Source organism: Caretta caretta, chromosome 24 (assembly GCF_965140235.1).
Source record: "Caretta caretta isolate rCarCar2 chromosome 24, rCarCar1.hap1, whole genome shotgun sequence".
In the NCBI taxonomy this organism is placed as follows: domain Eukaryota; kingdom Metazoa; phylum Chordata; order Testudines; family Cheloniidae; genus Caretta; species Caretta caretta.
The window spans coordinates 8,220,887-8,248,834 of NC_134229.1; the positions used below are offsets into that span (position 1 = coordinate 8,220,887).

Genomic DNA, 27,948 nt, shown 5'->3' on the forward strand with positions numbered 1-27,948 from the left:
CCTAGGGAAAGACACTTTTATTTCCAAACGTCTAAGGCAGTGTTACAAATAACGGAGAGTAGAAAAGAGACAAACTCCTCAAGCCCGAGAGCGTAAGAGCAGGGGGACAGAGCCCAGCCCCCTGGGAAGGCAAGTGCCCAGGTGCTTACCACAGAAGGTTCGTTAGTGTCCTGAAGGTTTGATCCTGATCCCATTCAATCCATGGGGTGGAGGCGGGGGACGTCACAGGATGAGGAGCGGGGCAGGGTTAACTAACCCATGGGAGCCACCCTGATCCTGGGTCCTAAACGTGCCCCTCCCCACTGCAGCTTTTCTGGGGAGGAGGCTGTCTGGAAGAGGAAGAGGGATTGGGCAGAACCAGCAAAGGACAGGAACAGGAGATGTCATTCCTGTGGGCTCGGCTGCTGCTGATCTGGAACAGCCAGCGAGCATCTCGGTCCTGGCGCTGGGCTCCCTGCCTCTCGTAGGGGCAGGCAGCACCCCCTCTGCCCCGGCCAGCACTGGGATCCAGCCTGCAGTCACCTGGGAGCCGGCGTAACCGCGCTCCCCCCCACTCGAGCTGCAAGTCCCGCTGGCTCCTGTGTCACTCGGCGTCTCGCGAGCAGGAGAAGGGGCTCCGAGTACCTCCCCTGACCCAGCTAGGTGGCTGCTGATGCCAACGGGGTCGGATAACCACCATCCCGCCTCGGGTTGTTTTCCACAGGGTCTGGTTTAAACCCTCCCTGCTGGAGGGAGGACGGTGCCATGGCAGACAGGGCTAAGGGAAAGCTTTGTCCCAGCAGGGAATTTACATCCAAACCTTCCCCCTGCTCCTACACTCTGGGCGCTTTACTCTGCAAATTATTTCAATGCACCCTGAAAACGCACTTCCTGCAGCTCGGATCGCGTCATTGGGCTGGAGAGAGTTTGGACCCGACAGATCCCCTCCCCCTGCAATCCACTCGCCCCCCGAGCCACCGCTGGCTCTGCCTCCGTGCCAATGCTGCCTTAGTTAATTAGAGCCGATGGCCTTGCCCGCTGAATTCCCAGCGGGACCGCTGAGTGCAGGATCGGGCCCACCCAAGGGGAGACTACACAGGAGGGGGCAGGGGGGAAATGTGCCTGTTCAGATTCTGCACTCGCCCAGCCATGAGAATCGAATCAAGGAGGCAGCAACTCATTGGCTAGCACCCTGGGGACCTTCTGCATCCTCCTGTCTGCGTCAAGGCCTTGCAGAGCATCTCTTGGCCCTCCGGCAGGAGGGGGACACACGGGCGTCCCGCCAGCTTTGTAAGTGCACCCCCTGCCCCAGAGACCCTGCACAGGCCGTTGCTCCTTAGTTGCACTGGATTCACGAGAGGCACCGGGCAGCTGCCTGGGACACTCGGTGGGTTAGCTGCCCCCGCTCGAGGGAGGCTGGCAGCTGCTGCTTCGTGCCTGTTAAATAAGCCTCTGTGTTTTCACAGCATCACAGCTGCTTCTATCTGTGGATCCCAAAGCATGTGAGGAAGGAGTGGGTGAACTGGTACCATCACCCCTTTTTCTCCCCTCTGCCCCTGCTATATCCGATGGAGAAAAGGAGGAACAGGGTAGGGAAGCAACTTGCCCCAGCATCCCACAGCGAGTCAGGGTGAGAGCTGGGAATGGAACCCAGGAGTCCTGGCTCCAAGTCCCCACCAGCTCTAATCACTGATCCCACTCCCCCCCGAGAGCTGGGAAGAGAACCCAGGAGTCCTGGCTCATACTCACACCCCCACCCTCCGCTAAGCTCTAGGTCCTACTCTGCTCCCAGAGCTGGGACTGGAACCCAGGAGTCCGGGCTCTGATCACTGAACTCTCTGCCTCTGGGAGAGGAGAGCACTCGGTATCTTTGGGGAGAGCTCAGAGGTATGAGGTACAGCTGAGGGCGTCGGGGGTGAGGAGAAACTGCAGCCAATGCACAGCCCGGCTGGACTCCGCCCTGCACGGTCCCTTCCGCGCTGCGATGCGCAGGCCTGGGAGATGCCAGCAGCACGGAACGAGGTTTCACCCCCGCAGCGCGGGAGCCAGGGCTGGGTTCTTCGGGAAGCGGGTCCCGTGCTGGGGAGGGCGGGGGCCGGGGGAAGCGGAGGCGAGGCGAGCCCCACCGGGGCTGTTGTCTGGGAGTCTTCACGGTGACGCGGCAGGACCATGGGAGGGCGAGGGGTCCGAAAGCAGCAGGCAGGGGGGCGAGCGGCTCTAGAGCAGGACACAGTCCGACTCCTGCTTATGTCTGTGCCTGCGTTCCCCGGCCGGCCGGCCGGCTGGCTGAGCTCTCCCCTGAAATCAAGGAGACGAAAAAGCAGCTGCTACCTTCAGCGATCTCAGGGTGCTTTTCAGACCAGTCCCATTCCCCCCCCCGCCCCCCGCCCCAATATCCTCTCCTAGGAGGAAGCGATGGAAGCAAAGAGAGGGGGAGTGACTTGGCACGTGGCCTTGGCGCAGCCAGGGTTGGAACCTGGGGGTCCTGGGGCCAGCCCCCTCTCTAATCATTAGGCAATACTCCTCCCAGAGCTAGGCATCTGAGTCAATGGGCCCCAGTTTCCAGGTCTCTCCCCTGGCACCCTCCACAGGCTTGGGAACAGAAGCCAGGCGCCCGGCCTCACTTCCAGGCTCCAGTCGCTGTCCTGAGAGATGCAGCTGCTGCAGGAGAGGCTTTGGAGTTAGATTCCCATGCAAAGCCACAGATCCCTGATCCGCCCGCTGCCACGGAGCAAAGGCCTGCGGGCCGCGGCTAAGCCGTGGCGAGGAGGAGACAGAACTGCACAGGACAAAGTCGCTGTCCCAGCGCCACCGAGAGTGACCGGCGCGTCGGCCCCACACAAGGGGGAAGACTGGCCTGACCAGAAGAGGGATGCTCGGGCTGAGCTGGGCAACTCCTGGGTGGGAGGGTTAAAGGGAGGCTGGAATGGACCCACCCTGCCCCACCACGCACGGGGCACGGGTTTGAGTTTCCCTCGCCCTAGGCGGGTGCGACCCCACAGCACCCCCTGCTGGCTGGTCTCGGAGCAGCGCTGACAGGCTCTCCAGGATCCCGGAGGAAGCAAGGTCCTCATGGCAGGGGAGTGGGAGGGGGCTGCAATGTATTCTGGGAGGGAGGCCAGGGCCCATTACCTGCGCGGGAGGCGCTGCTGGCTGCTGGTGATGCTGGTATTCCTCCTGCTGCAGCTGGCGTGCAAGCTCTAGGTCGCTCAGGGCAGAGGGGCCCTGCTGCTGTTGCTGCAAGGACAGGGCGATCATGTAGTCCTGGGGGCAAGTGGGGGTGGTGGGGAGAGACGTGGTCAGTGCTGGGACTCCCAGGGAGCGAGACACACGGAAGAAGAGATCTCATACCCCAGAGGGTCCCGAAGCCCGACACTAATTGTGCACATACAGGATCACTCGCCCAGCACTGGGACGCAGCCACCTCTGGGGAGCAACGCCGCAACCATTTAGTGACGGTGCTGCAAAACGCTTGGGGGCAGGAACGAGAGACAAGTCGCTGAAGGGGTACGTCAGTCTCAACAGGCCTCTGCATGAATTCACTTAGCAGTGATTATCTGGGAGGCCTGGCTCCCAGCGTCACCCTGCTCTAACCACTAGACTACATTGCCCTAAAGATAAGGATCCTGCTACAGTAGATACCGATTCCTGGAGGTGATACATTTCAGTCAGAAGAGCAGGGGAGCTACAAATTCCATTCTCTAGGCCACATATCCTGTCTGGAGCTGGAAAGAGAACCCAGGAGTCCCAGCTCCCAGTCCCCTTTGCTGTACCTACTAGGCCACATTCCCCTCCTCTAGCTGGAAAGGAACCCAGGAGTCCTGAAGCCCAGCCCCCTCTGCTCGAACCGCTCAGATATGCTACTGTAACTAACCACCTCCCAGCGCAGTCAGGCCTCTGCTGAGCCATTTGTTTCCTACCTGGTCCACCTGCCTCTGCTCCTGGGGGGAGCTGCCGGCCGCCTCCTTCCCCAGGGTGTGGCTCAGGTGGAACTCGGCGTCACAGAAGCAGCTGTCCCCATCCACGTTGTGCAGGCTCTCCCAGGTCACCTTCTCCTCCTGCAGGAAGCCCTGGTCCGTGACCAGCAGGTACAGGTGGCCCTGTGGAGAGATGAGTAAGAGACAGCGTCCCCTTGAGAGCCCTCAGAGGGTGGGCAGAGCGGCAGCCTGTGATCCACTAGGGCACAGAGACAACACCCCCTGGGGACGTCGCAATCAAGGGGAACCATCACCCCACCTCTAGTGGGGCACACAAGCCTCCATGCAAGGCAGGAAAGGAACCTAGATGGGAACCTGGGAGGCAGTGACCAAGAGATGGTCAAGTTCAGGATCCTGACACAAGGAAGAAAGGAAAGCAGCAGAATACGGACCCTGGACTTCAGAAAAGCAGACTGACTCCCTCAGGGAACTGATGGGCAGGATCCCCTGGGAGAATAACATGAGGGGGAAAGGAGTCCAGGAGAGCTGGCTGTATTTTAAAGAATCCTTACTGAGGTTACAGGGACAAACCATCCCGATGTGTAGAAAGAATAGTAAATATGGCAGACGACCAGCTTGGCTTAACAGTGAAATCCTTGCTGCTCTTAAATACAAAAAAGAAGCTTACAAGAAGTGGAAGATTGGACAAATGACCAGGGATGAGTATAAAACTATTGCTCGGACTTGCAGGAGTGAAATCAGGAAGGCCAAATCACACCTGGAGTTGCAGCTAGCAAGAGATGTTAAGAGTAACAAGAAGGGTTTCTTCAGGTATGTTAGCAACAAGAAGAAAGTCAAAGAAAGTGAATGAGGGAGGCAATCTAGTGACAGAGGATGTGGAAAAAGCTAACGTACTCAGTGCTTTTTTTGCCTCTGTCTTCACGAACAAGGTCAGCTCCCTGACTACTGCACTGGGCAGCACAGCATGGGGAGGAGGTGACCAGCCCTCTGTGGAGAAAGAAGTGGTTAGGGACTATTAAGAAAAGCTGGACGAGCACAAGTCCATGGGGCCGGATGCGCTGCATCCGAGAGTGCTAAAGGAGTTGGCGGATGTGATTGCAGAGCCATTGGCCGTTATCTTTGAAAACTCATGGCGATCGGGGGAAGTCCCGGACGACTGGAAAAAGGCTAATGTAGTGCCCATCTTTAAAAAAGGGAAGAAGGAGCTGGGAACTGCAGGCCAGTCAGCCTCACCTCAGTCCCTAGAAAAATCATGGAGCAGGCCCTCAAGGAATCAATTCTGAAGCACTTAGAGGAGAGGAAAGTGATCAGGAACAGTCAGCATTGATTCACCAAGGGCAAATCATGCCTGACTAATCTAATTGCCTTCTATGATAAGATAACTGGCTCTGTGGATGAGGGGAAAGCAGTGGACGTGTTGTTCCTTGACTTTAGCAAAGCTTTTGACACGGTCTCCCACAGTATTCTTGCCAGCAAGTTACAGAATTATGGGCTGGATGAATGGACTATAAGGTGGGTAGAAAGTTGGCTAGATTGTCGGGCTCAACGGGTAGTGATCAATGGCTTCATGTCTAGTTGGCAGCTGGTATCAAGTGGAGTGCCCCAAGGGTCGGTCCTGGGGCCAGTTTTGTTCAATATCTTCATTAATGATCTGGAGGATGGTGTGGATTGCACCCTCAGCAAGTTTGCAGATGACACTAAACTATGAGGAGAGGTAGATACACTGGAGGATAGGGATAGGATACAGAGGGATCTAGACAAATTGGAGGATTGGGCCAAAAGAAATCTGATGAGGTTCAACAAGGACAAGTGCAGAGTCCTGCACTTAGGACGGAAGAATCCCATGTACCGCTGCAGACTAGGGACCGAATGGCTCGGCAGCAGTTCTGCAGAAAAGGACCTAGGGGTGACAGTGGACGAGAAGCTGGATATGAGTCAACACTGTGCCCTTGTTGCCAAGAAGGCCAATGGCATTTTGGGATGTATAGGTAGGGGCATTGCCAGCAGATCGAGGGACGTGATCGTTCCCCTCTATTCGACATTGGTGAGGCCTCATCTGGAGTACTGTGTCCAGTTTTGGGCCCCACACTACAAGAAGGATGTGGAAATATTGGAAAACGTTCAGTGGAGGGCAACAAAAATGATTAGGGGACTGGAACAATGACTTATGAGGAGAGGCTGAGGGAACTGGGATTGTTTAATCTGCGGAAGAGAAGAATGAGGGGGGATTTGATAGCTGCTTTCAACTACCTGAAAGGGGGTTCCAAGGAGGATGGACCTAGACTGTTCTCAGTGGTAGCAGATGACAGAACAAGGAGTAATGGTCTCAAGTTGCAGTGGGGGAGGTTTAGGTTGGATATTAGGAAAAACTTTTTCACTAGGAGGGTGGTGAAACACTGGAATGCGTTACCTAGGGAGGTGGTGGAATCTCCTTCCTTAGAAGTTTTTAAGGTCAGGCTTGACAATGCCCTGGCTGGGATGATTTGATTGGGGATTGGACTAGATGACCTCCTGAGGTCCCTTCCAACCCTGATATTCTATGATTCTATGAAAGGGTTAATGGGCTACTGCAGGCCCAAATAGAGACATTGGGGAAACTGAGGCACGGCTGCCACAAATGCTGCAACAGGCCATAAAGGGCTGTGATGGGGCAGCAGCTGTGCCTCAGTTTCCCCAGTGTCTCTATTTGGGCCTTCAGTAGCCCACTAACCCTTTCCTGCCTTGTGTGGAGCCTCCCCAGCCACAGAGCCCACATGTGCAAATGCACGCAGCAGCGGTTATGGAAGGCAGAGGTGTGGGTGGAAGGGGCCGGGCTGACCTGGTGCTTGATCATGGTGCTGAAGTGGTTGTTTCTGAAGAAGACACTTAGTTCCCCCTCTTTGACCGCAGCCATGAGCTCGCACAGGCCGTGGTAGGTCAGCTGGGTGGCTGTGGACTCCAGGAACTGCTCGGCGATCAGGCCTGGGGCGGAGAAACAAGGCGTCAGGTGGGGTGCGGGCATGAACTGGGGGGTTAGACCGGCGCTCAGCGTGGGTGCACCGATGATGGGCGTGAAACCGGCTCAACTTGCGCCTACGAATTTACCGACAGTAGCTAAACCGATTTACCAAACCAGAGAGACACAAGGCGGGACAGAAACCAGCGACACAGGGAAGGGAAGTGACTTGCTCAGCGTCAGAGCAGGCAACAGAACCCAGCTCTCCTGCGTCCAAATCCAGCACCCTACCCACTGGGCCACTCTGCCTAGCGACCCACAGCTTGGGAAGCGAACAAGCTGCAGCCTCACCGAGCAGCGGTAGGAAAACGCATGGGGGGGGTGAGCGGGAATACCTTTGGGGTGGGGGGCAGGTGCTCTGCTGAGCAGCGGTTTAACTCCCTCCACGCCCGTAGAGGAGTCAGCGTTTGTCCAGGCAGCCAGGGAACGGCTCGGATGCCTCGTCCCCAGCTAAACCTCCTGGCGCAACCCGACGGCCTGTTTGTCTGATGCAGGTGCAACGCAACAAAGGCAGGTCGGGAGAGAACAGGGTTTCAAAGCAACCTGGCAAGGCCTTAAACGGAAACGCAGCCAGGCGCGGGGTGGCTCCTCCCTGAGCTTTTCCCACCTGACGACACTGGGTGGGCTGGTGGAAATGGGGTGGGAGGTGGAGTGTCCCTTAACTGCAGCACCCCCGCGCTCAGCACAGCCAGGCCTCTTAAAGGGTCGGATGCACATCCTCTGATTCCCTGGGGAACCCCAGTTCCTCGCTGCCCGTGACCAAGCCTGTACCCTGGCTATTCTGCACTCCTCCACTGGCACATGGGGGGGTCCCCTGAGGGTGGCACAGGCTCCCATAACCCCTGATTAGGGGAGACTGTACCCACCCCCGTACCAGGGCAGCAGTGAATCTCACTGCAGATCTGAAATCGCTTCCCTCATCAGGCACCTAACGGGGGCGGAGTGCCCTCGTTGTTCCTCCTCTGTTAACAACGTAAAGAGCCCCCAAAAGGCCAGGGGAGCTCTAGCACCCAGGAGGTCCCCCCAGCCGAGGTTTGGGGGCGGGGAGTTGAGCTCTCCAGGGAATGGGGATTTACCTTCGGTGACCAGGTTGGGGTCGCTCGAGTGCTTGCAGGTGATGATCTTCTCCACCAGCTGGTTGTAGCTCAGCTTGCCCACGGCCTGGGCCGCATCCGGACTCTGGAGCAGAAAGGGGGTGGAGGGGGAGAGGAGACGGCCCAAGGAGCCCGGGGAGGGCTCCAGAGAGGGCTTTTTAAGCAGAAGGGAAAGCACAGGCCTGACCGGTCACTACCCTGCGGCCCCTTTGCGCCCGTGAGGATGGTGCACAGGGAGTTTAATGCCCAGGCAACCTGCCCCTCCGCCCCACAAGGGGACGCTCCCCTCAAGCAGAGCCAGCCCTGCCCCCAGTCCAGGGATTCTGGCGCCGTCCTGTGCTCTGGCTATCCATTGCCTTGCAAAGCCCCATGGGGGGCCAAAGAACCAGAGGTGCCAGTCAGGGCCATATGGGTGCCCGCTGCCCCTGCACTGGGGCGGTGCAGGGCTGCCTGCCCTCTGTGCCACTGCCAGCAATGGGGCAAACCTGCCCTGGTGTCTCCATTGGTCTTTTAGCTGCACCTTTGGTTTTAAGTTGTAAATGAAAGAGTCAGGAGACTGGGGCCCCTGATTATTCCCAGCTCTGGGACAGCCGGGCCACCACGCTGCTCCCCTGCCCCCACCTCTCCTGGAAGAAGGCACCCCATCCTTCTGTATGGGGAGAGCTCAGCCACAGTAGCCCGCTCCATCCTTGGCTCTCTGCTGGGCAGCCAACGAGGGCAGCTATTACGTTGGTGGCCTTTTTGGGGTGCAATTCAGACACATCTACTTTGAAAATGGGACCAGAGCCCTGCTCAGGTCACTCAAACAGCCCTGGGGGGCAGAGTGCTTGGTCACTACCAGCCCGGCTGGATTCGAACTGGCAGCCGACGGGGAAAGAAAGCCTTGCTCTGTTGAAGCCCACAGGAATTTTGCCATCGGCTTCAGCGAGGCCAGGATTTCACCTGCAAAACCCCCGACCCACCCACTCACCCTTGTGTCTCAACATTGGCCCAAACCCTGGCTCTTGGTCCCAGAGATGTTTCTGCTCTTCTCCCACTATCTGGGGGCTGGGCTCGACTTCCTTCTGCAGTCGGGGCCGAAGCTGCCGTCAGCTTGGCCTGACCACACAACATCGCAGAGACAGAATGCACCATCTCCTGCCCAGTTAGACTGGCACCTCCCATGGACCGTCCCCTCCGTTCTTGGAGCTGACGTGGACGCGTGTCACCCCGCTGGGTGGAGTGACGGCCCTTGAACGTGCTCCAAACTCTTCATTTTTCCCCCAGACGTTCCCAGCTACCAGCAGCCATAAGAAGCTGAATTAAGAAGCTCTGGACAGGACTTCAGCTTTGTCACTTCCTAAAAACCCCTCTGAGTTTACACCTGCCTTTGTCCTTGCTCATATAATAACCATATTGCCATCCAGCTCTTTCCGACTGCTCTTTCATCAGCAGATCTCTCAGCACTTTGCAATGGGAAAACTGAGTCAAGGGGCGGGGACATGACTTGTCCAAGGTCACCCAGCAGGGCAGTGGTAGAGCTGGAGATGCAACTCAGTGCTACAAGGACCAGTCGAGTGCTCTATCCACTAGATCACACTGTCTCCCCCTTCCCTGCTCCACCCCCTCCACACACTGGCTCTGGCTTGTATCCATTCAACGCACAGGGTGGACTTTACAACAATGGCACTCACCTGGGGGTCCACCAGCCAGCCGTGGTACAGCGGGACGTTCAGGAGGTCAAAGACGATGCACTCCGGGGTGTACTCGAAGTCGGAGACGCCCGTGAACCTCACGTTCACGTCAAGCCCCGTGGACAGTTTGGGCAAGACCATCATGGCATCGTTGACGTTCTGGAGTTGGGAAAGAGAGAGGAGAGCACCTTGTGTAGATAGGAGACAGAGGAGCGGTGGCAAGGGAGGGGCTGGGATTCCTGCTTTCCTCCTATCCCTGCCTTGTTGGTCTCTTACACCCTGTTGTCACATCGTTCATAAGCACTCCAGAGTGGGAACCGTCCCTCTGTGACTTGTTCGTGCAGCACCCAGCACAACGGGGCCCTGATCCTCGGCAAGTGTTCCTAGCGGTAACGACTGGGAGTCGGGACTCTTGGGTTCTCTTTCTGGCCCTGGCCACTCACTTCACCAATCTGTGTCCTCCCAGCGCAGGGACCGTCTCTTGTGAGGCCAGCACAGCATCCAGTACAATGGGGTCCCAATCCTGAATCGGGCACTACTATAACTTAAATACTTCCTAGCCCGGCAGCTATGAGACTCAGTCAGGACTTGTCCATGCAGAGACATTAACCAGAGGAGCCATTCCAGAATCGCTCCCCGTGTGGGCACTCCACTCCAGAACACGAGTCACTCTGCCCTAGAACAATCATCACACTTCCAAAGCGGAGTAATTATTCTGGAATGTCACTTTTATTCTGGAACTGAGCATCCACAAGGAGAGCTCCTCCAGGAGAGCTTCTACAGCACTAGTTGGGTCAGTCAATTTCCTGGTGTAGACAAGCCATTAGTGCTTGCAAAATGCTTTGAGCAGAGGAAAGGCCAGCCTGGATCAGACCTGAGCCCACCTACAGCCCAGTATCCCAACTCCCACAACGGCCAGCTCCAGATGCCTTCGAGGAAGGTGCACAAACCCCACAGGAGGCAGACGTGGGATGACCAGTCTCTCCGAACAGCTCCTCCTAGCCCCTTCAGAGATGGATTTCAACCCTGAAGTTCTATCTCCCTTCCAGTGCTCATTTAGTCAGCACTAACTATTCTAGTTTTGGCTATACTTGTTCTCCATATGGACACCCAACTCCTCTTTGAGACGTGCTATATTTTTGGCCTTAGTGGCCTCCAGAAGCAAGGAGTTCCACAGGTTAATCACACATCTCCTTTTATTAGCTTAGAATTTACCACCTTTTAATCTCCTCGACTGTCCTCTTGTTCTCATATAAACGAGAGAGAACAGAAGAGCCTGCTCGACATTCTCTGTCCCATTCATCACTGCATATGCTTTTACCATGTCTCCTCTTATTTGCCTCTTCCATAAAGGTAAAACAATCCCAATGTTTCCAATCTCGCTTCATTGGAGAGTCTTTTCAGGCCTCCAGTCATTCTTGCTGCCCCTCTAAACCCCAGGCTAGTTCTGCCCTATGCTTTTGGGGCTGGGGTAGCCAGAACAAGCTGCACAGCTGATCAAAATCCAGACAAGATGCTCGTGTGGGATGGAGGACACAGGTCTGAAAGGGGCCTTCTGGCTCGCTGAGTCCACAGTCCCTTCTAGCACAGACAACCCTGCCGCGGCAGCCCGTTCAGAAACTGATCAAGCTCCATCTTCAGACTAGTTAGGCCACTTTCCCCTCCTATTGGAGGCTGGTCCAGAACCTTCCTCCTCTGGTGGCTACAAACTTGCTTTTAATTTCCAGCCTCCGTTGACTCCTGGCCAGTTTAATCCCCATTTGTCCTTGGGCCAGCGCTCTCCTTTAGCTTCAATGGCTCCTCTCCCTAGTGGAAAGGGCCGTAGAAGCAGAAGGTATCCTTAGGGTAGACGCAGCTCTGAAATTGCACTCAATCAACTATTCTGCAACTTATCTAAGCAGGCATCTATCTGGCCTTCACCAGCAACAAATGTGAGTGTGGATTTTTTTTAATTCCTATAACCCAGATGGAAAGTGTTACCTAAATAACTTTTATTTATTTTATATCAGGGCTGGCCAAATTTACTGACCCTCCGAGCCGCATAGAACAATCTACAGAAGTTCGAGAGCCGGGGCATAACTGCCGGAGCTCGGGGCTGCTGCCCTGCGGGAGGCACTTACCGGAGCTCGGGGCTGAAGCCCCATTCCTGCTGAAGCCCCGAGCCCCGGCAGGCACACTCCATGGAGCGGAAGCCCCGAGATCATCCTCCCCACTGGGCAGAAGCCCCTACCCAACCACCCCGCTGCAAGACAGAGGTCCTGAGCTTGCCCCACAAGTCTGGTAGGTGGAGAATGGGGGGAGCACTGGGGGCTCTGTGAGCCACACACTAATTTCAAAAGAGTCCCATGTGGCTCGTGAACCATGGTTTGGTCACCCCTATTTTATATAGACACACAGATTGGGGTTTTTGTTTGTTTACATAGATGGAGAAACTGAGGCACCGGGTAGATTAAGTGGCTCGCACAAGGCCATCAACTGGGCCAATGGCAGAACAAGTCCCTGTCCAGTGCTCTAACTTCTAGACTACTCTTGATAGCTACACAGCTCCCAGATTTGCAGGTTCCTTTGCAACATGTGAGGCCTCTCCCCCTCACAGTGGGGCTGCAGTTCAGGATGACAGGATAGGCATTTTTAAACAGGGTTCATGTTGGAGCCCTGCCGCCCGGACCTCCCTCGATACTCTGCAGAAGGAGGGGGTGGATCCAGACGGTCTCACCTGCTGAAAGTTGAGCTGCAGCCCTTCCGAATTCTCTTGGGGTTTGATGGATAAGATGCAGTCGCCTTTGAGACAAGAAAACACCCAGTCCCGATTACTAATGGATGGTACTTACCTAGTCCCCCAATACTGCAATACCTGGGCACCATTCTCTAATGTTTTTATCCTCACAGCCCCCCCGTGAGCCAGAACAGGGCTATTATCCCCATTGTACAGATGGGGAAACGGAGGCACAGAGAGGCTAAGTGACTTGACCAAGGTTACACAGGGAGTCTGTGGCAGAGCCAGGAACTGGAGTATCCTTTTTGCCTCTAGGACCAGGGCAAGGGCTTGGCCTATCCCTGGGCGTGGGCTGGATCTAGATTATGGTCAAGATGGCAAGATGACGATTCCTGCACAGGCTCAATTTGATGGCTCTCTGTCTAGCCCTGCAGCATGGTCCTCATGGGATCAGGGGATGAAGACTGGGATGGAGGCGGGTGTGGGGGGGAACAGAACGTAGACACACTAAATGCAGCCTGTTTCCCATTTGTGTTTGGGGCAGGGAAGAAAGGCACCCACACAAGCAGGCAGGAGATAGCATTAAGGGTCCAGTCCTGCCTTCTTTTTTGTGTACCTATGTCATAACCATACAGATAAGAGTAGCATAAAATCCCTCCTTTACCTGTAATGAGTTAAGAAGCTCAAATAACCTGGTTGGCACCTGCCCAAAAGGACCAATAAGGGAAGAAGATCCTTTCAAATCTGTGGGGGGAGGTTTTGTTGTGCTCTGTTTTGTTGTGCTCTGTTTTGTTGTGTGTTCTCTCGGGACAAAGAGAGGGACCAGGCAGGAAAAAAAAAACTCTCTCCTAAAACCCTACCTGAAATAAGTATCTAGATTACAAAAATTATAAGTAAAGCAAGGAAATGCGTTAGATTATCTTTTGTTTTAGCTTGTGAATTTTCCCTATGCTAAGAGTGAGGTTTATTTCTGTTTTTTGTAACTTTGAAGTTTTGCCTAAAGGGGAATCCTCTGTGTTTTAAATCTTATTACCCTGCAAAATTACCTTCCATCCTGATTTTACAGAGGTGCTTCTTTTACTTTTTTCTTTATAATAAAGTTCCGTTTTTAAGAATCTGATTGGGTTTTAGTGTCCTAAACACCCAAGAGTCTGGTCTGTGCTCATCTTGTTTACCTATTTGGTTGGTATATTATTCTCAAGCCTCCCCAGGAAAGGGGGTGAAGAGGCTTGGGGGATATTTTGGGGAAACAGGAACTCCAAGCGGTCCTTTCCCTGAATCTTTGTCTAACTCACTTGGTGGTGGCAGCAATCCTATCCAAGGACAAGGAAGAATTTGTGCCTTGGGGAAGTTTTTAACCTAAGATGGTAGAAATAAGCCTAGGGGGTCTTTCATATGAGTCCCCACATCTGTACCCCAGAGTTCAGAGTGAGGAGGGAACCCTGACATGGTGGCAGCGAATGGGATCGTTTTGAACCAGAAGCACAGACCTGATGATTTTAAAAGCAATTTTTCTTTTGGCTGATTGAAAACCAGGGAGGTTTTTTTTGTTGTTGTTTTTGTTTTTTAAGCTGAGAGCAGCTGGAGATTTTTTCTTTACCTGGAGGCAGAGGAGTTAAGTTACAGCAAGGGAATTTATAAGCTGATTCCCCCCCTCCCCTTTCTAGCTCGGGTTAGGGTAGGCTAAGCGCAGGAAGGCTAGGATGATGGAAAGTGAGGTCCAAAAGAAACTAGAATTAGCCAGATTCGAAGCTGAAGAGAGACAGAAAGAACATGAAAGACAGATGGCCTTAAAATGCTTGGAGTTGGAAGCAGAGGAGAGGAAACAGGCAAAACACTTGGAGACGGAAATGGAGACAAAATGCTTGGATACGGAGTTAGAGCTGAAGCGCTTAGATCTGGAAAGGGCTAAGCTGGGTCTACCAGATAACCCTAACAATCCTTCTCCAGGTGCCGCTCCCCATTCCAAAAAATTCCCTACCTACAAGGTAAGCGATGATACAGAGGCCTTCTTAGAAAATTCTGAAAGAGCCTGCCTTGGGTACAGCATCTCTACAGACCAGTATATGGTGAAGCTGAGGCCGCAGCTCAGTGGACCCTTAGCAGTGGTGGCAGCAATCCCATCCAAGGACAAGGAAGGATTTGTGCCTTGGAGAAGTTTTTAACCTAAGCTGGTAGAAATAAGCTTAGGGGGTCTTTCATGCGGGTCCCCACATCTGTACCCCAGAGTTCAGAGTGGGGAGGGAACTCTGACATGGTGAATTCCCAGAGAAGCTGATGGGAATTTTGAGCACCCCAGGAACACAGGATAGTTCCAGGAAGCCCAGTGCCCTCAGGTGCTCTCCTGAATTCACCACTTACCGAGATGCGCCATCAACTCGTCTGACGTGATCACTTCCTTCTGGGGGGAGAGTTTCACCTGCAGACAGACGGAAGGTGGGGAAGTTAGTGAAGGACCCTCTCTCCCAGCACTGCTTTGACCCTCAAGGCTTCCCCTTGAATCAGGGCACAGCGATAATCAATACCAACAACATCCTTACGCAGATTTGCCATGCCACATGAGATGGTCCAACTAACCCGGTAGCCCCGCTTCAGCCATATTGGGGTCAGACACTTGGTCCATCTAGTCTGGCTCCTGTCATACTGATTCAGACCATTAGCCCTCTTAACCCATTATCCCACCTTGGGAAACCCACATCACCACCAGCCAACACTGGATGTTTCAGAAGATGGCACTAAAACAACCACCTCACCATAAGGTGGACTTTTCATCCATCAATTGCTAAACACTTTCCCACACTGCATCAGTCTTATTACCCCTGTTTGACAGATGGGAAAACTGAGGCACATAGAGAGGCAGTGACTTGCCCAAGGTCATAGAGCAAATCAGCGGCAGGGTTGGGAATAGAACCAGGTCTCCTGAGTCTCAGGCCCTGATCTACTGGGCCATGCTACCTAACAACGCTGCACAGAGGTAGAAAAAATCCTTCCTGACCGCTGCGGTAGCCAGCAGGTGCCTTGAAGCATGAGACTTGACTACACTTATTTTTACCGTAACGGCAGACACATCCCAGGATACCAAAACCCACTGTGAGTCTTTCCACGCACTTCAGGGGGCTGGCTCTGACCCCGAGATGAGAAGAACCCTGACAACAGGAGTTCAGAGCGCAAATGCTTCAGTGACTACAGAACAGTTCTGCGGCAACAGCAGCTCGGCACGCGTTCCCCACGCATGCACTGAGAGGGACCATGTCCTCCCAGGGGTCGCTGGAGAGAGCACACAACAGCAGATAGCTAGCATCAGCCCTCAAGTCCCCCCCGGAGCAGGTTTCCCCAGTGTCCTGGATACTTATCTGGGCCCTGTTGTATCTGAGCACTTTATAGCCCAAGCGCCTGTGTGGGGCTGGGCTATTATCCCCATTTTACATCTGGGGAAACTGAGGCACGGAGATGCTAATGACTGGCCCAAGGTCTCTCAGAGTCTGTGGCAGAACAGGAACTTGAACCTAGGTCTCCCCAGTACTAGGTCAGTGCCCTAACCCTCAGGCCATCCAACCTCTCAGTACGAGTAGCCTCCTCTGTGCCACTAGATAACAGCCTCTCACATGAACTACATTAGATCTCTAGGTCCTTACCGCCCCCTCCTCGCACCCAGCACACCTGCTCTGAACAGCAGTACTGGGCCTCCCCTAGCTCCCACCTACCTTCCACTGCAGGAACAGGATGTTCATGATGGCCAGGAGTGGGCAGGGCCCGTTCTCACACTGGGTGATGATGGGTGTCCTCTCCCCTTTCCAGCTGATCCACTTCACGCAATAGAAGTCAGGCTCGGTCTCGCCGGCTGGGGGCCGGGCCTTGGTAGCATCAGACGCCTGCTCTGCGGAGCCTGGGCTAGGGCTGGCGATGGGGTCGTCCGGTGGGGAAGTGACCCCTCCCGCTCGGATGCTCCCGCTTGGGGGAGGCTGGTTCTCTTTGGGGTCTGCCCTTCCTTCTGGCTCCCCACGCTCCAGCCACTTGGTTTTGTCACTGGGCCCTGCTCTCGGGGACGGATCCTTCTTTGGGGTGTCCTCATGCTCCTGGCATGCGGCCTGTTGGCAGCTCAAGCTGCCCTGCCCAGAAGGAGCCTCCTCGCTGTGCGTTACCGCAATCCCCTTTGGGCTTTCTGGCTCCTGCCCATTCAGCATGCGGCCCTGCCCTGCTGCAGCCTGGGTTCCATCCTCCATGCCAGCAGCGTCCTCCTCTAGCCCCAGAGGGGCCTGGCAGATTTCAGGTCTGGTGACTTCTGCGTTTACATCGTCCCCTTTCGTGGCCATGGGATCCACCTGCTCAAGTCGGGGCTCCATCTGGCCCAGACAAAACCTCTTCCGCAGTGCCCCTCAATGTCCTTAGTACATTCACCGGGGCAGAGAGCAGATCACGCAGGCTGGTCCCTCTCTGGTAACCAGCTCCAGCTGCAATCCCGGTTCACTTTCCGCTGCAGTCTGACTCTGTCGCGTATTTCGCTCCCGTCCCTGACTCTACAAATTCTCACGGAAGCCAATTCCACTGAACACGACTGGAGGGGGGTAAGCAACAACCACACCTGCTTCTGGAAAAGAAAAAAAAAAAAATCCCCACGTCTCAACCTAGCCTTTACAAACCCATCAAGTCCGTCCAGTAACAATCAAGGACTATGTTTCTTTCAAGGATATAAAAATAGTATGTTTTAAGCAAAACAAACTCTTATTCATTGATCAGGTTCAGAGCTCTTTCCTCTTCCTGTCTATTAATTTAGATTCCCCATTAAATTTGTTCAAATTAATAAAAAAAGTATATCTAAAAAGAATAAGATTATGATAAATAGCTCCTTTTAAAACGGTCTAATTCTTGTTCCAGAATCTATTTAGTGCTGCTTGGTCAGTCCAGGGTATTTAAAAAAAAATAAAAATCTTTGTTAGGCACTTTGAGGTTTCTATGAAAGTTGTTTTTCTAAAGGTCGCCCCCTCCCAAAAAACCCGATTCCAAACTGATGCCTGGCCTATCCCTTATCAATCAATTTCCTCAAGGCAAATTAATCCCAATCCCTCTTCCTTTCATGTTTTAAATTCAATTACTCAGCACTGATGAAATACAATATTCCACCTGCTCTGTGTGCGTATACTTTGGATAATTATAGCCCAAGATCACCTTTAAAAATAAAAAAAGGTGTCTGCAACTGGCTTCTCAATGCTTTTCAGGGTGTAGAAAAGTAACAATAATCTAGAAAGAAGGGGAGAGATTTTAACTCAAAACAAAACAAAGACAGAACAACTAGCTTGCAAAACAGGCCTGACGTAATTATAGAAAATGTATGTTCCCACCCCCCGCAATCTATAGAGCAAAGATTTTCCTACACAAAGTATTTTTAAGTCATGAAATAAAAAAAGCAAAGTCAGTGGGGTTGTTTGGCTAATTCTTGCCTTATCAGTGGTCTGGAATCTCCTGATTCCTCCCAATTCTTTACCTAAAGTCCTTTTCTCTCTAGCCTTGAGGTTATGTCAACAGAGCAGAGGGCTGGTGCTTTCTTATCTTGTTTTGACCTGATCTGTAGATCTTTCCACCTAGTGCGTTGACTTGCCTTTCCAGTTTTTCTCCCGTAGCTGTTTTTCTCCCGTAGCTGTTTAACTGGGTTGGGGCATTGGCAGCATTGTCAGATGGAGCTCCAGTAGGAAGACTCCTCCTTGTTCACTGAACAAACACACAGAGGAGAAGAGAAAGAGTGAACTAATAATTCCATTATGAGATTTCCAGTAATCGTTACAGGTCAGCTCATTGCAGCTGGACAGACACACACCTAATGGATATCAGCTTTGCTTGGCACACAGCAATACAGGCCAGGACTTTCCAGCAACCCGTGTTTTTTTAGGTGCCCAGCTTCAGATGCCTTAAGGGGACCTTGTTTATCTAGGTCCTTTAAAAAGTGTCTGAAGTTGGCTCCCCAGAAACAAGGCCAGCAACATCAGTCCCCTTTTGGAAATCTTGGCTGCATTTCCCGTTTCCGGGCCTTTTTTCCATGCTGATCCCTAGAGCACTGATTCCCTTCCCCATCCCAAACCAATTGCTTCAATTCATTCAAATCCCCCTGCTGTAGCAGGTACAAATCCATCACAGGCAGAGTGGCATAATGGAGAGTGCTCTGGCCTAGGAATTTGGAGAGCTGGGTTCTATTCTCAGCTCTGCCACTGGCCTGCTGGGTGACCTTGGGCAAGTCACTGCCCTGTTCTGTGCCTCAGCTTCCCCACCTGTAAAATGAGGATAATGAGACTGACCTCCTTTGAGATTTACTGATGAAAAATACTAGGGATTATTATTACATGCCTCCGCTGAGTATCCAAGAGATTTAATCACCTTAATCCTTATTCTTCCTCACACCCTCCCCATAACCCCCCCAAATTTATGGCTCTCACTTTTCATATCAAGTCTGAAAGCAAATGAACTATAAACCCTCCAAGGCAGGGTCAGTGGGTAGATTCTTACAGGGAGACCTTTCAGAATCCTACTCCGGCCCTTTTTGTTTGGTATGGAAGTTGCTTGGCTCACGTGAAGCACAGAAAGAAAGAAAGAAAACCTCTAGTAGCAACAAAAAATACACACCCAGCCAGAAAACAGCACTTAGGGCATGTCCACACACACCACTTGTACCATCTTATACCTGTATAAGTATAAAACAGTAACACCCCTCCAGCATGGATGCAGTTCCAGCCGTTCATCGATTCTAAGGCCAAAAGGGGCCACTGTGATCACCTCCAGTCTGACCTCCTGCATAGCACAAGCCATAGGACATCCCTGAATTAATCCCTGTTTGAACCAGAGCAAATCTTTTAAAAGAACATCCAATCTGGATTTTAAAATGGCCAGTGATGGAGAAGCCAACATAGAGAAGAGGTATAAGCTATCCCAGTGTAATGTTTATACTTGTATAACTGCGTTCACACTGGGGGGCTGGACTGGTATAACTATATCAGTTAAAAAAAAAGATCCCCCCCAATATAGTTAAGGCTATGTCTACACTAGAGAGCTTTAGAGAGCTTACGACACAGCCGTAAACTCACTCATGTTGATGGGAGGGAGCTCATGCTACCACTTATGCCGGCGTAACTTATGTCGCTCAGGTGGGCGGCTTAAGTTTTGCTGACATAAGCGGTCACGCAGACATAGCCGCAATCAGTCCAAAAACCTGTGTGTAGACCAGGCCTTCTAGTTAAAGGAAAGATGCCAATCAAATGCATGCAGCCAACACCCTCCCTTGCTTTAAACCCCTCCTTAAGGCGCACTTCCAGAAACCAATCATAATGCAAAGTTAACGATATGCTAAGTAGGTGGCCTGTTAGCACCTCATTAACATCTTGATCATTTATCATTTAGGCACACAAACCAGCTGTATGGTTCCTTAGCTAAGTCCTGGTCTACACTCCAGAGAGAGATCTTAAGGCAGCTTACATCAACCTAACCCTGTAAGCCTACACCCTAAAATGCAGCTCCCACTGGTGTAACTTGCCCACAACACCAACTTAATAACTCCACCTCCGCGAGAGGCGGAGCGCTTAGGTCAAGGTAGTTAGGTTGATGCGGTATCAGTGTAGACACTGCATTGCTTACATCGCCTGTTGCTACTTTTCAGAAGCCGTGCCACAATGCCCCGTGCTGACAGTTAAATCGCTGCAAGCGCTCCTGGTGAGGACACAAGGAGCGTACCACGCACGTGCAAAAGCAGTTTAATTACTCTGGTGGCTGTACATCGACATAACTCAGCTCGCCTTCATTTCGTAGTGTAAACTTGCCCTAATAGAGTCTGCCATGCGTGCCACCCATCTTCCCCACACCCTTCTGTCTGCTCTGCGCCCTGCCGGCACTTCTCCACATTTAAACCCTGATCCTGCAGAGACTTAACAAACATGCTTAACTTTATATACTGCAAGCCCCACCGAAGTGGGTGTATTTTACCACTGGCTTCAGCAGGACCACGCCATACTTGGAGGTCATGGGCTCAGTGCAGGAATCAGTGGGCGAAATTCTATGGCCTGTGTTATACAGGAGGTCAGACTAGATTACCATAATAGTCCCTCCTACCCTTAAAAATCTAGGACTCTGAACTGTAATATCTGTAGGGCAAGGACTGTCTTATATTTGTATAGAGCCCAGCACCCTAATAATAATCATAGCTCTCAGCTGGCTCTTTTCATCAGTAGATTGCAAAGCACTTTACAGAAGAGGTCAGATAGGGAAACAAAGGCACAGAGAGGGGAAGCCACTTGCCCAAAGCCACCCAGCAGGCCAGGGGCTGAGTCAGGAGCAGAATCCAGGTCTCTTGAGTCCCAATCCAGTGCACTACCCATTAGCCCACACTACTGGGACCCTGCTCTTGATTTGGCCCTCTGGGTGCTGTTGAAATAAAAAACAAACAAACATAACAATAATTATTGAGTGAAACAAAGATGTCTTATACCGGTAGGGTTTTATTTGCCTTCCCACACAGGAACAGCTATCCCAGGATACTGCACCTCTCTACCAATATAACCATGTCCACACTAAGGTTATGTCTACACGACACACTTCTGGCGGTCAGCGATGCGAAGAGCTGCGATTCCTGACTGAAACAGCTGTACCAACAAAAGGCCCTAGGGCGGACACAGTTGTGCAAGCAACACTGCGCTTTTCCTGGTCTCGCTTGTTTTGCTCCGGGCAGAGGCTGGAATAAGCTGTACCAGCAAAAGTGCAGTTTTGCCAGTATACACAGGCCCAGTCTACACTACAAACTTACGTCAGCATAACTACATCACTCAGGGGTGTGAAAAATCCCCCCCGCCCCGAGTGATGCAGTTATACCGAGCTAGCCCTGGGTGCAGACAGCGCTGTCGGCGGGACGGCTTCTCCCGTTAACACAGCTCCCGCCTCTTGCGGAAATGGATGAACGACGCCGACGGGAGAAGCGCTCCCAATGACGTAGCAGCGTCTCCACTGATGCGCTACAGAGGCTTTGGTGCAGCTGCAGCTTTTTAAGTGTAGACCTGCCCGCGGCATCTGCTGCAGGAGTGCTTTGTTGGTACAGTATACCAGTATAAGAACGGCCATACTGGGTCAGACCAAAGGTCCATCGAGCCCACTATCCCGTCTTCCGACAGTGGCCAGTGCCAGGTGCCCCAGAGGGAATGAACAGAACAGGGGATCATCAAGTGACCCACCCCCTGTGGCCCATTCCCAGCTTCTGGCAAACAGAGGGTAGGGTCACCGTCCCTGCCCACCCTGGCTAATAACCATTGATGGACCTATCCTCCATTAATTTATCTAGTTCTTTCTTTAATCCTGTTATAGTCTTGGCCTTCACAACATCCTCTGGCAAGGAGTTCCACAGGTTGACGGTGCGTTGTGTGAAGAGTTTGGCTACACCGGCTGAGCACCGTAGACATGGGCTTGGAGTGGGAGGTTTACTGCTTTATAGTGAAAAAAGAAAAAGGAGTACTTGTGGCATCTTAGAGACTTACAAATTTATTTGAGCATAAGCTTTCATGAGCTACAGCTCACTTCATCGGATGCATTCAGTGGAAAACCAGGCCAATGGGGGCTGCGGGAAGCAGTGCGGGCCAAGGGACATGTTGGCCGCCCTTCCCGCAGCCCCCATTGGCCTGGAGCAGTGAACCGCGGCCAATGGGAGCCGCGATCGACCGAACCTGCAGACGCGGCAGGTGAACAAGCGGCGGATCGGCTTTGAGAACCACTGTTCTAGGCTCTTCCCACCTCCTGATGACATGAGCAGCACTAAAGCCTCGGCAGTCAGCTGTTGACGGCTCCATCAGAGGGGGATGAAGAACTACAACCAAGGCTCAGAGCTGCAACAGGCCTGAAAACTTGCCTCAGTCGGTCAGGTCTACTGATCTGATTCACACGAGCAGAACGGAAAAAGCGACCGTGTAAAATTTGCCCTTTTCCAGCTACAGCCACAGCTTTAAAAAAAGAAAAAAAAAAAAAAGAGGAAAGTCAAGTCATTTCAGCCCTGATCCAGGAAAGCACTTAATCACATACTAAACTATCAGCACATCGGTAGTACCACGGAAGTCAATTGGAACTGTTCCTGTGCTTAAAAGTTAAGCACATGCTTAAGTGCTTTGCTGGATCAGGACCAGAGAAATTTAAAAGCACCCTTAAAAGCAGCCAGGATACATTAAAGCTTCCTCTATTTGCATGCTGAGTACATAGGGGATTCCAGGGAGAAAGGAGAGTGGTGAAGAGTTGCCAGCTACAGTGCTTTGGAAGCCAGAGTACCCTGCATTGGTAGAAAATGATACGGACGCAGCTGTGAATTCTGTCTTGCCATGGTAATTCACTGCCAGCTCCCTTAATGCCAAATCACGAGCGGTAATGGAGTCTGTTGTGACAGATTAGAGAGAGACAGGATCCAGGCGCCCACCATTCACGACAGAAGCATCCAGCTTCCACCTTATTCTCTGCAGTCTAATGTCTGAAAACAAGCTTTCAAAGCCATCTGCAATTTAGGCACCATCTGACCCCTCCTCCGCAACCTCTCTGCCGAGACTAAGGATTGAATGGGTCACGTACATGAGCTTCCCCTTTGGGGGACCCCTCCCCAGACCAAGGTTGAGGCACATTGGCAGTGGGAGAATTGGTGGGGGTTACCTGCCTTGCCAGTGATAGAGGGGACTTGAGATTGGAGACTGTCAAGCCAGCCCTGTTGCCAGCTGGAAATGCTCTTGCTTTAAGAGTATATATCTGATGTTTCTTCCCAAGGAAAATACGATCAGAACATTTGCAGTCATGGTCCTGTCACCAGTCTTGCCTGCCCCAGGTATTAAAATAAATAAAAGTCACTAGTCAGGATCCTAAAGAAATCACGGATTTGTTTTGGGTTTGTTTTTGTTTTTTAATATAGATGTGGGGTTCTTTCTATTCACTTCTCGGCCTCTGAGAGCACTGGCCATTATTTGTCTCCTTGTGCTCCCCTGTCTGAAGTATCCATCTATTCTCTCTTTTCTTATAGTTTTCGCAGACTAGAAGCTCTTTGGAATGGAGGTCCTCTTTTTGTTCTGTTTGTACAGCACCCTAGCACAGTGCGGTCCTACTTTATGACTATAATACAAGTAATAACTGAGCCTTCAGGTTTCACGTTTTCAATCTTTTCTCCACCACCACCGGGGCTAGACACTTTAAAAAAAGGAAAGTTGCAATTCTCCCACACCACATGACACCAGGAGCTGGGGCTTTAAGAAACACATCAAATATCACAAGACTTGCAACAACAAAACAAAAAATTACAAGAGATGGCAATGTTGTGCTCCAGAATCTCACATTCCTTCCCTGGGCCACTCCCCGGAGCTGTCAAAACAGCCATTGCATCACAGCCGACAAAGACAACTTATCAGAAGTGAAACCCTGAGAAAACACTTTTCACCCAAATTCCTCCTCAGCCATAGTCCACTAGATTGTGTCACTTGCTTATTTCCGTGCTCAGTCTTAAATGGCTAGCAGACATAGAGTCTAGTGGGGAGAGCAGGACTCCTGGGTTCTATCCCCATCTCTGTCACTGACTTGCTGTAGCCCACTGGGTAAACCAATCCCAGCTTTATGCCTCAGTTTCCCCACCTGTAAAATGAGGATAACAGCACATACCATACCAAAACACATGCGGGGGTGGGAGGGGAGAGGGGGAAGAGAGGAGGGCTTTTAAATGCAAACCTTATTCAGTTAAAAGTTTTGTGACAGGTAAGAACGGTCGTTTACTTTGTACAGGCAGCAAGCATTTTGCTCTGCAAGCCCTCGGATGAGAACACAGATTAGAATCAGAGCTGGTGAAATCATGGGGCTAGATGGGACTATGGCACTGCATTGAAATCAGAGTTGCACCCACTTACTCTGGCGGTGAATTTGGCCCCAGGATAGAAAGGGTTAAGTCGGCGAGGCCTGGGTGGAAAGGGGAAGGGGTCTCCGTTGCCACATGAGAAGCTGGCTTCAAATATCTAGGCCTCAGGACCTAGATGCCACGGGGATGGGTGCTCTATAAATAGCTACAAAAAGGGAGGGCTGACCTTTTTACTGGTGTCCTGTAGGATCATCTGAGGGGACAGAGTCATGGGGACCGCAAAACAACGAAGAGAGCTCACGTGCCATTCTCCGTGAGAGATGGGTTTAAGAGAGCAGCTTTTAAACAGGCAAACTAGGGTGATCCATGGCACCCATCCCCTTCCCAGAACACGAGCCGCTTCTGACTGCAAATTACGGGTTTACGAGCTTAGCCTAGAGTGACCCAGTTTCTTAACTGGGGTCCTGTTGTCTGGGCTCTCAGCAGCCACCACGGCTTGCGTGGCTCTCCCGGGCACACTCAGCATGGACTCTCTGAGCCTCTCCCTCCTCCGGGATCCCACGCTCCAGCGCAGCAAAATAAAAGGAGCATCTGCGAAGGAGATGGCAGGCCTTAAGCCGGAACCAGAGAGCAGCCAGGGTCCCAGCAAACTTTCCACACTGGATTCATTGCTTAGTGAATTCAGGCAGCCGCTGCCAGGAGGTTGGATGCCACCCAGGCAAAGTTTCCCCCCTGCTTTGGATAACTTCTCCAAGCCAAGTCACAAGCCTCTGGCTCCACCCCTCCTTGTGTCTTACCACATAACAATCTTTTCTCAAGCTTTGCAACACACACACATGCAAAGAGACGCTCCCAAGCTTGTCCATTAATTGTAGGAACACCGCACCCTAGGTGGCTGGGCATTTGTTCCATAATCGTCCTGAGTTCCCTTTGCAAACAAGCCGCCGGCAAACCCCAGAGACGGGTTCTGAGCAGCAAAGCATTGAGGCTGGGTCTGCACTGCTTCAGAAGCGGGGAGCATGCTGCTCTTGGAGCAAGGGGGCAAGATGGGTTTGTCCATATGGGTGCCCCCTGTCGACATTAAAAGCAAAGCTTTTACACCATGCAAACAGACACTGCTTGCTCTGGGGATGAGGGAAGTGGCTTGCAGCAAGCAGGTTTAGCACTTACAGGAGAGATTATTAGCTCTTAAGAACAACCCCAGTCACCCCCCCCCCAATATTTTATTACAGTGCACCAGCCAAACTGAGTCAGCCACCCCTGCCCCAAAGACAGCCAGCAAATGAGTTGTCGCCTTGCGGCTCCAAACAACCCCCCTAAATTACAGCTGTGACAGTGATCACAACCCACTGATTAGCCCCCTCCCGCACACATACACCCTCTGCAAACTCCCTTCCTCAGCAGCCATATTTCTTTCACAGCTGGCATCTGTCCCACTCCCCACCACGCAAGCCGCGGTGCCTCCAGATTTTTACCTGGCATGGGGGTGCATGTAAAAGTTTCTTTGCAGACTTCACTCTGACGCTGCTTCAGGGCAAGGAACGACTTTTCCTCACCCTCGTCCTGTTGTCAGCACTGCGCTGCTCTCCCGTCCCCTCCCCTCTTAGTGCTCATGTAAATGCAACTAATCCAGATTCTACTATGACTGTGCTAAATCCCTGTATCTTTCCTCCCCCGGACATATAGATGCATGCAAGCTCTCCTGCCTGCATGGGGTGCCCCAAACATCCCTGGAACTCTCTGAGACTACTTTGCTGCCTTCTCTAGGAAGTTTTTTATTTTTTATTTTTTTCTCCCCCCTGGGTGCATTGATCAAAGATAGGACTCCAGGCTGCTGGGGAAAGAAAAGCCTCGTGGGTTTCTTGGCCTAGCTTTTGTGTTTGCAGAAGAGACATCTGCTGGGTTGGAGGATTTACAGCAGCCAAGGGGGAAGGAAAAGAGATTGTTTCCCCCCTTCCCTCCCAGTTGAAGCAATGCACAAGAGCTGGCTGGAGAAAGAAAGGCAGGGCAAACAGTAGCAACGAAATTAGCCTTACTTGGTATGTGCAGGAGCTGTCTCATAGGATAAGAGTCCAGGGCCAAAGCAAAGCAGAATTAGCAAATCAACCTACTGGGGATTACACTGAAATATCATCATGCTCATTTAAGGCCTGCAGGATCTGACCTAGTGGGTCACGTGGCTGGTCCATCAAGTTTCTTATCCAACAGCAGCCGGTGCCCAGTTCCCGTGATTTTATTGTGAGTCTGGCAATATTTGGTGTGTGTTTCTTAAAGCTCCAGCTGCTGGAGGCATGTGATTAGGTGTGGCTCTCAGGTGGGGTATGTGTGTTTTAAGTAGGTTTCTAGCTTTCGTGGTTACGGAGAAGAGCTGGAAAATGTGATTGAGACAACAGATGGCAAATAAAAAGAACCTCGCTTTAAAAAATAAAAATAAACAAAAAAGCGCATGTGATTCTTAAGCCAACCTTGTCAGATCTGGGGGGCCTGACTCATCTTTAGGGGAAACGCCTCCATAAAGCAGGTAAACAGTTGTGGGATACTCTTTAAATTTAGGACAGCAGCTGAGGGGGTTGTAACAGAAATGATCAGATAATAATTCAGAGAGTACAATCTGCCTAGCCCTGCAATGACATTAATTAGGAGGGTGCGCACTTTGTAGCTTGCCTAGGCTGAGCTCAATGCACACCCCAGGGGCTTCTTGCATCCCTCCATTCCCCCCACCCCACAGCTCCCTGGGTACCACACTTCCATATCGCTCTCTTCTAGAGACTCCCTACAATCCCCCCATGCCAGGGGCTGTGTACCCACCATTCCTCCAATATCCCCCATTCCCCCATGCTAGGCACTGCATGCCCCTCATTTCACCAATGCCCATTTCTCTCTCCCCCCCATACTGGAGGCTGTGTGCTACCCCATTCTCCTCTCCCTCCATTCTCCCCCTATGTTTCCCATTCCTCTCTGCCCCCATACCAGCAGCTGTGCCCCCCACTCTCTTGTCCTCACCCCAGGCCAGGGTCTCTGTGAGTCACCCCTACAAACTCCCAGATGAAATAACAAACCCCTGTTGCCTATCTTCATTATAAGGAGTACATCACAGCTCATGGGGTTTTTATACCAGATGCCTCCCTCCAGCAGAGCCAATTCTACCCTTGCCCTGGACAAATATCACCAGAAGACCTTTAAAAACCATCCTGATTGGCATAATGGATGGCACAGAAGCATGCAGAGCCATTCATGTTTAGGTCACCGGTTCCAACCTAGCCCAGGTTATTAAGTGGCCAAAAAAATATCAGCCTGTCTGAAATGAGCTGGCAGGGACAGGCGCATGCAACACAAAACCCACCGTCACTCTTGTAGCATTCCCCCCACGAGATTCGTGATATTTCCAGCTGGGAATCATGAGATTGCAAGAGACTCTTCAGCTTTTCTTAGAAAGGAAACAAGAAAAAAAGTAACTTTCTTGTCCTTATGGTTGAAGAGAACTGCTTAAAAACATGAAGCAATTGAACCAGAAAGCAAAGAAGACCACCCCCCCCAAAAACGTTGCAGTGCTATAAAAATGTTCATAATTTTAAGCCAATAATGATTTAAAAACAAATATGATTTTTTACCCTTTAGACGTACCCTTTTCTCTTTAATCTGTTCTGTGCTTCTTTATCGGGAAGTGAAACCGGTTCACAGACAACATTGTCGGCCTAATTGCAATTTGCTGCAGGTTATTTT

General features: G+C 51.9%; 1 protein-coding gene across 8 annotated transcripts; it reads right to left on the reverse strand.

The window, feature by feature from the left end:
* MINDY1 (MINDY lysine 48 deubiquitinase 1) lies at nt 1-27,645 on the reverse strand. Of its 8 annotated transcripts, none has more exons than XM_075122711.1 (11): nt 27,569-27,645; nt 17,992-18,101; nt 16,100-16,983; nt 14,757-14,814; nt 12,396-12,460; nt 9,680-9,838; nt 7,989-8,091; nt 6,736-6,878; nt 3,900-4,079; nt 3,112-3,243; nt 1-2,277 (listed from the first exon to the last, which is right to left on the reverse strand). In XM_075122711.1, the coding sequence occupies exons 3-11, from the start codon at nt 16,736-16,738 to the stop codon at nt 2,197-2,199; spliced, it is 1,560 nt and encodes a 519-aa protein (XP_074978812.1). In that variant the 5' UTR covers nt 16,739-16,983; nt 17,992-18,101; nt 27,569-27,645; the 3' UTR covers nt 1-2,196. The 8 variants fall into 8 exon arrangements, with proteins under 8 accessions (XP_074978812.1, XP_074978811.1, XP_074978816.1 ...); XM_075122710.1 differs by lacking the exon at nt 27,569-27,645 and adding an exon at nt 25,701-26,141; XM_075122715.1 differs by lacking the exon at nt 27,569-27,645 and adding an exon at nt 25,701-26,139 and having other exon boundaries at nt 3,112-3,216.
* Between the last annotated feature and the right edge of the window lie 303 nt (nt 27,646-27,948).